Source organism: Chroicocephalus ridibundus, chromosome 4, assembly GCF_963924245.1.
Source record: "Chroicocephalus ridibundus chromosome 4, bChrRid1.1, whole genome shotgun sequence".
Taxonomy (NCBI): Eukaryota; Metazoa; Chordata; class Aves; order Charadriiformes; family Laridae; genus Chroicocephalus; species Chroicocephalus ridibundus.
The window spans coordinates 42,141,515-42,151,635 of NC_086287.1; the positions used below are offsets into that span (position 1 = coordinate 42,141,515).

Here is a 10,121-nt window from a genome sequence, read left to right on the forward strand (position 1 = left end):
ATTTTCCAATGTTTAACTACTATATACTTTTAAAAAAATTTCTCTACCACCACACAGCACAGACCGAAGAACTCTGTATTGCCAAACTAAAGCAAACAGCTGTTGTAATATGTCAAGCCCATACCTGAGGCTGCCAATTCATCTTATTTCAAAACAGAGTTACAAAACAATGAGTTTTCCTTAAAATATCTGAAGTCCTTCCCTCCAGTACCAGCTCCTACATTTATTTAGTTTCACGAATGTAATACTGCTTTCTGCAGACTTAGCTGGGCTAGAATTTTCCTATAGCCATCATTTCTGTACTAAATCTGACAGTATCTTTGGTCAAAATCACCACGCAAATTCTGTACCTCTCCCCTCCAAACACAGGGCGTCTTTGAATCCTTCCACAGGCATTCGCACTCATCCTTCCTCTTCCTTTACTATTGCTTCCGCACAAATAAGGAAAGTTCTAGTAATATAGTTAGCAAAACCCTCAGCTTCTCACTGACAGTTTACAGTGCAGCACAATTAAGTACTGCTGATTCACTGTGACAAGAGTCATTTACTCTTGCTGCTGACAGTACAGATGTTTTCCAGCATCCGTATCTGTGATTGGTTTGTGACACCGTGCACGGGTGTCCCTCCAGTTGGTCTGGTTCTCTGGTTGACAAGCTTCGCTTTAACAACTAGCAGGCTGTAGTCTGAATAAAACAGTGAAATACCACGAGCTAGCAGCTTTTTATCTTAAAAATAACTTTCATTCTAAACCTCAAAAATGTTCAAATAGCATTAGGCAATAAAGTCTTAATGGCCTGTTAGCAAAATAAGAAGTAAATAGTTTTTTAGGTAAGGAGGAAAGGCACAATATTTAAAGGCAACTTTGTCTTATTCACAGATGCAGCCAGTCATCCATTAATCAAGCCAATCCTTCATTTTACAGCACTTATCAATATGCCCAGGTATACTGCCATCTGTAAGGGAAGGGTTTAGATATTAAGAAATCTTTGTAGGCATTAAGATTGCCTTATTCTAACAAAAAGGGAAACTTTAATAGTACAAGAATAATATTATAGAAACTAATTTGAAAGCACTCATACTTCCTATTTTCAAACTCACAAACAAGAGTTAATAATACTTCCCCCCCTTCCGCCCCCCAACAAAATATGTAAATTCACAGCCACAAGATTTGAGGCCAAAAAAACACAGGAAGATTCTGCAAGGCCTGGAAATTTACAGCATTGTAATAGTTAATGCTAGCTCTAGTGAAGCTATTTAAGATATTAAAATTCCCATCTGTCAGACCTCTTTGCTAGATGTTACTGCCCTCAAAGCAAAAGAGGACACATGCCTGCATCCCAGCCACTGAGCTCATAGCGCTTTTTAACTCAAGCCATAACTGAAAATGAGTTCATAGTAACACACCTATCTAAACCACCGCAGCCAACATGCACATACGTGTTTGCTCTTGCCATCTAGACATAGACAAGCAGAGAGAAAGGCTAAACAGCTGCATGCAGGCATCAGGAAAGGAGATGATGATCTGTAAACTATTGCAGCAGTTTGCTACCATACTCATAAATAATGTTCTATGCATGCGTTTGACTTAAAGGCAATTTCAAGTTTGGGAAGACAGACACGCTACAAAAACAATATCCAGGAGGCAGACAATAATGCTATTAGTATTACAGAGTAGCTATTCACCATGATTTCCAGCATCACAACTATGAAAACTTCAGTCCCCATGCTCTAATGGGTCAGCTGCATCCCATGTAAAGCACCAGAAACATCAGCGGAAGTCCTGGGTGTACATGGGCACCCACTGGGATATTTAATTTACCTGAGTAATGTTTCTGTCAACACCAGCTCTATGAGGGATAGAGAGAAGATCCAATCAGCAGGGATGGCTTAAATCTCCCATAAGGAAAACAGGCTTGCATCTCATCTACACAGCAAAATTTAGCAAGTAAAATAAATGCTCCCAAGCTTTCATCTTTCCAAAGGAGCATTTATCCTGACAACAAGTGGACAGAGATTACACATTTTAAGTTCAACAAGACTTTCCAACATGCAGGATGCTGCTGAAATGCTAATAAAACTGAGACACTGTATATGCATGAGCTACTAGAGAAGCCTGCTCCATTTACAGTTGCTTTTGCATCCAATCATTTAAGTTGCTTCTACAAAGTGAAAGCATTTACGTATTTCCTGTGGTCTGTAACACCATAGTGTAGAAAAATAAACCCCTCTGGGATTGAATTAGAGGATACAGTGGTTCACAAGAGAAAGTATTCCTAAGTTAACATTTCTCTCCTCTTTTCTTTGTATGATTTCTTTCCAAAACCATATCCCAACACCTCATCTGTTCTCTGTGTAGCACTTACTGTTGCTGGACTTCAGGTCACGGTGAATTATGGGAACAATCGCTTCCTCGTGCAGGTAGTTCATTCCCCTTGCGATCTGTACTGCCCAGTTCACTAATATGTCAGGAGGTATCCTTTTACCAGACAAAACTCTATTTAGCGATCCTCCACGGGCAAACTCCATGATCAAGCAAAGATTAGGTTCCTTCAAACACACACCCCTGAGGGCAATGATGTTGGGATGCTTTAACATTGCAAAGAGCTTGGCCTCTTGACGGACATTCTCAATGGTCTGGCTGATGTCCTCATCAGGGTCATAGCGAGCTGCCTTGACAGCAACCTCATCTCCTATCCACACAGCTCGATATACTTTTCCGAAGCCCCCTATGCCAATGATTTCCTCCAGAACAAGCTCTGAAAAGTCGATCTCCAGAACTAGGGAAAGAGGGAGGGGGAAAAAAAAAAAAAAAAGATGTAAACATTTAGCAACTACACAGCCATTTACATTAGCCAAAGGTCCGTGGTGGCCAACCTCACCCTTACCCTTGGAGAAAGGACCAATTTTCATTCCTAAGCAATACAAATTAAAGCGGTAGCCCCTTCTGACAACCCTTCATTCCCAAACAGTGTGGTAAAACAGATCTTGCAGTATCATAAGACCTGTATGAAGTACTCACTGTGAACGGCGATGCATTTGACCTAACAGTGGTGAATGACACACTTAATAAAACAGCCTTCTCTTAACAAACTTAAACCCTTATAACACTGACACACCCTTAAGGACAAACCCTCATTTCCTGTCTTCAATGACAGTACAAGATTACAAAAAAGAAAATGCACCCAGAGGCTACTCTTCACTGACTTTGCTATACAGTGCTTAATGTGACATAGCTAAAATTCAACAGAAAATACGTCTACTCCTGCATTTGTCCCTTATTTGAATGACTGTTATTCAACCGCTACTAACAATCTTTTAGTCCTTCGCAAATCACACTTATTCTTCCACATCTCTACAAGCTTTGCAGATTCGTTCCCCACAAGAGATCTATTAACCAATTCTGACACTACTGACAATAGTGTGACAAACAGATGGATCAGACCACATACTGAATATACAGAGCTAGCAATAAGAAAAACATTTACTTTTTTTTTTTTACTAAGACATAACGCACTTTTATTGCGGAAACTATATGAATTAACAGAATCATCATTTTCCATTCCCGTGCACTCACAGCTATACTCTACAGGCTGCCCCAGGAACTGGTGGGTACTTGGCATTATATAGTAAAAATCTACAGATGCCTTAATTCAGCATATAAATTGCATCTGGAGCAAAAGCGGCCAGAAAATGTATCCTGTACAACTATACACTAAACATAGTTTATGCTCACAGATGGCCAAAAGAACCCATCCAATACTGACTCATGTAGAATGGAAAACCAACATACTGACCAATGAAAACATGCTAAAGTGGCTGAATTTACAGTAGTGGTAGGTCACTGGTGGGATACCACTGATGCTATCCTGTCTGATGTTTTGGTGGTTACCAATTGCAGTCAAAGAAATTTTTAAAAGTTTTAAATGAAAAATATCACAATGCAAGAATTTAAGCAGAAATTCACCAAGACTTTAATACTTTCCTGCATTTGAAATCCCAAATTTGACATGGTTCCCCTGCTTTGTCTAGTAGAAAGGAAATTAAGTCTGTAATGGACTTGCTTGAGGTAGGTATTAATCCAGAGTACCATATCATATTACTGGGTTTTGTAGTTATTGATTGTATACATAAAGCTCTCCACTGTTTTTAAAAGAAATTACATAGTCATACAAGGCAAGGGAGCAGGTTAGATACCACTTAAGTAAAGTATTTTACTTATTCCAATCAAGTATCTTTTATACGTATAAGCCTATAGTACAAGAAGTTGTCACAAAACCGTATGGACTTATTATGAGCTCCGCTGTCCACAGCTGCAGAATTTTTTTTTTTTTTTTTTTGACTGAGCTCTGTCTTCCCTGAATGTGATTTTTAAAAGTCTGGCTTACTTTTGTGAGTCAAACCTATGTGCTAGGAGTTGACTACATATAGGGATCACATCAACCACTGTCCCATGCAGTACAGCCAATACCTTTAAAACCTTCGCTAGTGTAATAAGGACACCTATGCTCTTTTTCCTAGTGTTACGTGGACAAAAGATTAATGGGAAGCAAGATAGAAAACTGACCAGGAAAGTCTTCCAAAAGGAGGAAAGGCCCTTTCCAGTCCAGAACACAAAAAGAATTTGTCTGTTATTGTGAGTACATCTTTCGGGTAACACAGGACCTACACAACAGAGAAGGTTTCACTCCTACGGTAGCAGCCTCAGTGTTCAAATGCTCAGGAACTACAGATTAGAAGAAAAAAAAATGATGGAGTAGAATCTGACCAGGAACGCTGAAATTTTAGAGCAAGGCTGTAACGACAATAACTTCAGATATGAGACTACCCTGACACTGAGAATACACAAGAGGAGCTTCTCTGGTATTTCTCAATGATAAAAGAGAGAAAGAAATCAGATGCTGCGTCCTACCACTTTCAGTCAGTAGAATTTCAGCACTGGTAGAACACTCACTTAACCTGCTCCTCAGGACAAGGTCAATTAAAACGAACCAACACAAAAGCCACAAAGCAAGATCGACAGACCGTCCCGGAAACTCACGACACGCACCATTTCTGGTGGCATTCACGGGCAGGCGTCTTCCTTCCTCGGGCATTTCAAGGATGCAGAAGGCATTAGAACGAGCACGCCCCGCCGGTCCGGCCCGCCGCGGCGCGGTGCTGAAGGGACAGCTCCGCCGGCGGCGGCAGCGGGACGGACCCGGGCAGCCACCGGGCAGCCACCGGGCAGCCACCGGGCAGCCACCGGGCAGCCACCGGGCAGCCACCGGGCAGCCACCGGGCAGCCACCGGGCAGCCACCGGGCAGCCCACCCCAGCTTCGCCCAGTAGCTGCTGGTGCAGGAGAGACATGCAACAGGAAGGTGGCAGGCAGATGAAGGAGATGGGCAAAGGAAAACCAAGGGCGCAGAAAGCAAAACTCTTTCTGTGTGCTCTCACACATTTTACTTCAGAAAAAACAACAAAACATGCCTCTGCCGGATGCACAAATTAAGAGTTTGGGACGTAAAACTGTGAGATTTATGCTTCCAGGTGAACGTTAAGATGTCACACTGCAAGTTCTTTCGCAAAGAAAGTTTTCTTTTATTGGCAGGTGTCACCTTAGCTTTACTTTAAAAGTGCATGTTTCTTTAAGGCAGACTGGCCAGCTGACCCTCGTGGGTAGCTTAATCAGAAAAAAAAAAACAAAACAACTCATCTTTAGAAAAGGGTTTTGGTTTTGGTTTTGTTTTTTTTTTTTTAAGGTGTTCTGTGTTGAATTAGTTTATTCATTTTCACAGACTTAGTTATACAGCTACATAAGTGCACAAAATATTTGTTTTTCTTCACCTTTACAAACATACTAACTCCCTTTTCTAGACTCCAGTTTAATTTAGCAGACATGCTGTACTGGACTGCAAGGGCAACGGAAAGGTTTAACATGCATTTTTCGCCTTAGAATTTAAAAACTTAAGTGCTGTCATTCCTCTGGGGACCAGAGGAATTATAGAGCCTGTATACCATGGACCAGTGGCCATGTTGACAACTGCAAAGTAGTTGCTGTTTAATCAGCATTTATTATACCATACAATTAAGCTATTTAATCCAGCCCATAGTGTGTAAGAGCCCATAGCGCAGATGAGGGTCCTTCAAGCTGACCCACTGCTGACAGCCTCAATAGGCTACTTTTATCATTCATGGTACCCCCACTGAGTTAAGATTCAAGCACACTTTGTGGATGGCAGAAAGAGAGCATGCAATTACTAGCTATACTACTACAGCACTCAGTGGAAGCAGAATCTCTAGGACTTACACTCCAAAACCTTCATCAGACAGCTCCTGTGCCAAGGTGCACATCTGGAATGACACCTTGCATTACTCCTGCAATAGTGTAATACTTCACAGTCCAATAAGTTAACAGTAGACTGTTATTGCAAACAGCTATCAAACTAACATCACCAGCTCTAAAAGTGGGTATCATTCTAACATTAAACTTTAAAATCCAATTCAACAGCAACCAACTTTACCCCCTGTCCAAACTGCATTATTCCTTTACAAAGAGAAATATACTCCTTTAGCATATTAAAAACGTATCAGAGGGCAATAAATTCTACTGTCATGAACACACTGTTAATGACTTGAAAGAACAGAAGTAGTATAGTCCCATTGTGGCACTACAAGGGTAAGACAAGGATAGAGGGGGAAGGTGCAACTCCACAACTGTTCCTGAACTATCAAACCATAGAAAGTGCAATGAGAGAGGAGAATCCATAGTTACAAAGGCTGCACTTGAACAGTCAAAAAAGGTGGGGAGCTGAGGCTTCAAGAAGTTCTGTAGAAATGGTTCTCTTAACTATCTCAAAGGCAAAACCTAGTAAGCATTCACAGTATTTTCTGCATTGGGCAGGGAGTTATCTATACTGTTCCAGCAGGAAAGAAAGCACCACCACTGCCCAACCTAGTCCCTTCACAATCCCAAGGGCAATACTATGAATTACAGAGGTTTTACCTAAATGCTTTCAGGCAGAACATGGAATAAGAAAAAAAGCTATTAGTTGTATTCCTTGGAGGTACGTCCTAGATAGGACAAAGCATCTTTTCGCTCCTTTTACTTTCCAGAAAGGTCTACTAGTCTGAAGATTTTTCTCTGCCCCTCCAAAAAAAGCTTTATTCATGCCTGAATTGTCAATAGTGATAGATAACAGGATCTAGAAACAGTCATTCCACAGTTTCTCTTTCCACAATTGTACATAGTGACTAAAAAAAAAGATATAGAGGTGAAATGGCTCTATTCTCTGGCTCCAACAAAGGCTTCAAAACTGCACTGACATTCACAGAAACAGACCAATCCCTTCGTGCCTTCAGCATCACAACTTAGTCAAAAAACCCTCAGGTAGGCCCAGATATCCAAACTTGTATAAAACTCCTTCACAGGTATTTTAGAACAGAATTTTTAAGAAGACAAAGCCTATGGAAGAACATGGTAACACAAGTAAACTTAGGAATTTTCAAGTCAGAAATAATAAGCTTTTGGTTAGGAGAAAGGAAGATAGTGAACAAGTATTAGCAGTGAATAAACACCGCAGAAAGCAACTGCTGCCTATCCAGCAACCTCTCCTTAGGGATATTCTTAAAGGGAGAGTCATCGGAGCCTCCGTGACCCCACCACTGACAAGCCACCAAGCTTCGGCCGTTTGGTGAAAATTTATCAGCTCCTGGAAACACTGCACTTAACAACGGGAAACTGCTCCCGGCGCCAGCGAAACGCGAACACGCTGAGCCGGGTTCGGCCTGCCCGGCGAGGAGCGACAGCCTGGAAGACAGAAGGGCACTGGAGCAGTAGGAATGCGGCTGCGGGTGGGAGAGGGAACGGGCCGGCCAACGGGGCCGGGGCGGCCCTGGCCCAGCCGAGCAGGGCCGCCGGCCTGGGACAGCCCCAGGGCGTGAGAGGCCGGGCCGCCGCAGCCAAGGGCCACCGCGGGCCCACTCGCCCCTGACCGCCGCCGGCCGGGCCCCGCCGCCTCCCACCGCCGCTCCCCAGCCGCGGCGGTCCCGGCTCCCCTCAGGGACAACGGAAGAGCTGGGCCGGACTGCACCGGACCAGGCCTCATCTCAGGGACCTGGGTAGGGCCGGGCTGGGGCTCCCCCCACCCCACCCGCCGGTCCGGTCACCCCCCCGCCCATGGCCGTCCCAGCACCCCCAGGCCCACGCGAGGGCCGGACCGAGCTTCTCCCCCCGGCTCCCTCCCGCTGGGTGATGGCGATGGGCCGCGCCGAGCCCCCTGCCCCGTGGCCTTACGCTGTATGGCGGGGGGCGGCGGGTAGCGGGCCCGCAGCTCCGGGCCCCCCCCCTGCACGCCGCTGCTCACGTAGTTGCTGGGGAAGATGCCGACGCGCTGGTCGATCTTGCCCGTCCACCAGCCCTCGTCGCCGGACACGTGCGAGTCCCGGGACAGCACCTGCACCACGTCGCCCGGCCGCAGGCTCAGCTCGTCCTCGCCGCACGCCTCGTACTCGAAGACGGCGGTCCAGAGCGGCCCGCCGCCCGGCGGCTCCCCGCCGCCCGCGCCCTCCTGGCTGAGCTCTGTGAGGGGCTCCATGGCGAGGCTGCTCCATAGGGGGAGGCGCCCGCGGCAGCCGGGCGCTGCGGGGGGCGGCGGGGCCGGTACCGCCGCCTATTGTTCATGCGGCCCGGCGCCTGCCGGCAGCAGGTGCCGCCGCCGCCGCCCGGAGTCGGGGGGGGCCGGAGCCGAGCCGCCTCAGCCCAGCGCGGGAAAAGGCGCGGGCAGGCAGCGGGTGCCGCCGAGCTGCTGCCGCCGCATCTCCCCCCACCTCCTCGGCGCCCGCCTCCGCCTGCCGCTGCCGCGCATCCCGGAGGCCACCTGACTCTCTGGCAGCTTCGGCGGCGGGAGGGGAAGGGGAGGCTCCGCCCCTTCGTCGCCATTGGCCGCCGCTACCGCCCGTCAGCGCCGCCCTCACCTGATTGAGGGCCCTCACCCCTTGGCCACGCCCCCGCCCCGGCCCCGGAGTCGCGCACACACCGGTGTGCCCCCCAATTGGCCCCCGCCTCGTCAGCCTTGGCTTCCCATTGGGCCTCGCGGCGCTTGTCACCAAGCTCCGCCTCTCCCCCGCTTGTCATTGGCTGGGGGAAGGGGCATGACACGGGGGAGGGTGGGGCGGCGGGGTGGCGCTGGCCCGTTGCGCTGAGGTGGCGCACCTGAGGGCGGGCCGGGCCTGGCCTGCCGCCGCCACCCCCCCCGCCCCTACTCCCTCCACAGCGCCGAGGGTCTCCGCTGTCCCGGGGGAAACACTTCTTAACACCGCCGTCCCTTGGCATCGAGGGCTGCTCCGCCGCCCTGCGCCCCGCCGAGGTCCCGTTCGCGCCTCCCGAGGTGTGCCGAGCCAGGCCGGGCCTCTTGCGGGGGCCGGCGGCTGGGGTTTAGGGCGATGGCGGTGTGAAGCCGGAGCTGCCTGTCCTGGCGTGCCTTCCGCCCTTCCTGGGCCACCGGAGCGGGCCCCCGCCCCGCCGTCCCTCCCGCTCCCTGGGGCACAGGCACAGCGCCGGTGCAGTCGCCTGGAACAGGGGCTTAGGCCGGAAACCAGATGAAAGCAAGGGGCCAGGAAAGTCTTTGTTTTCAGTTACTCCTTCCATGTTCAGTCTATGCTGTGAGGTGATTTTCGTACAAGGTTACTATGGATGCATCCCTGCTGAATGCCTTTATTAAAAGTTAAGACAACAGAATTTACTTCTCACTCTTGCAATCAGTGTATAGCTTCTTGGTCCTGAAAGTACAAATTCCTTCTCCCCGCTACCAACGTTTTTTACAGCTTGTGAAGATACCAGATCTCATGAACAGAATCTGTTCATACTTAGTGATATAAAAGGGAAATTTTCTTTCCATTTCACTTCAGTTGTTACCTTTAAAATCCTCATTCGATTTTCAGTGGTAAAACTGGAAACATCATAACAAAGCCCACTGGTGCTAAAGGAGAATCACAGGTGCCCTGACCACACGTGCTGTCTTCCCGCTTACATAAAATCTTGTGCTTGGTTTTTCTTTAGTGTTTTGTAAATGGGGTTACACATTGATGATTTTTTTAAAAAATTCTCCGTTCCCTAGTGAGGCATTTGTTTTGTTTTATGTA

At 47.4% G+C, this 10,121-nt stretch overlaps 1 protein-coding gene across 1 annotated transcript in view; it reads right to left on the reverse strand.

Moving 5' to 3' along the window:
• The window catches only part of MAP3K9 (mitogen-activated protein kinase kinase kinase 9), a 55,504-nt gene extending 46,669 nt beyond the window's left edge, over window positions 1-8,835 (reverse strand). The window contains exons 1-2 of the mRNA XM_063332203.1: window positions 8,275-8,835; window positions 2,364-2,777 (exon numbers count right to left, since the gene is read on the reverse strand). Of these exons, the coding sequence (XP_063188273.1) occupies window positions 2,364-2,777; window positions 8,275-8,575 (715 nt within the window). The 5' untranslated portion in view covers window positions 8,576-8,835. The remainder of the gene's footprint in view (window positions 1-2,363; window positions 2,778-8,274) is intronic.
• Window positions 8,836-10,121: the final 1,286 nt, after the last annotated feature.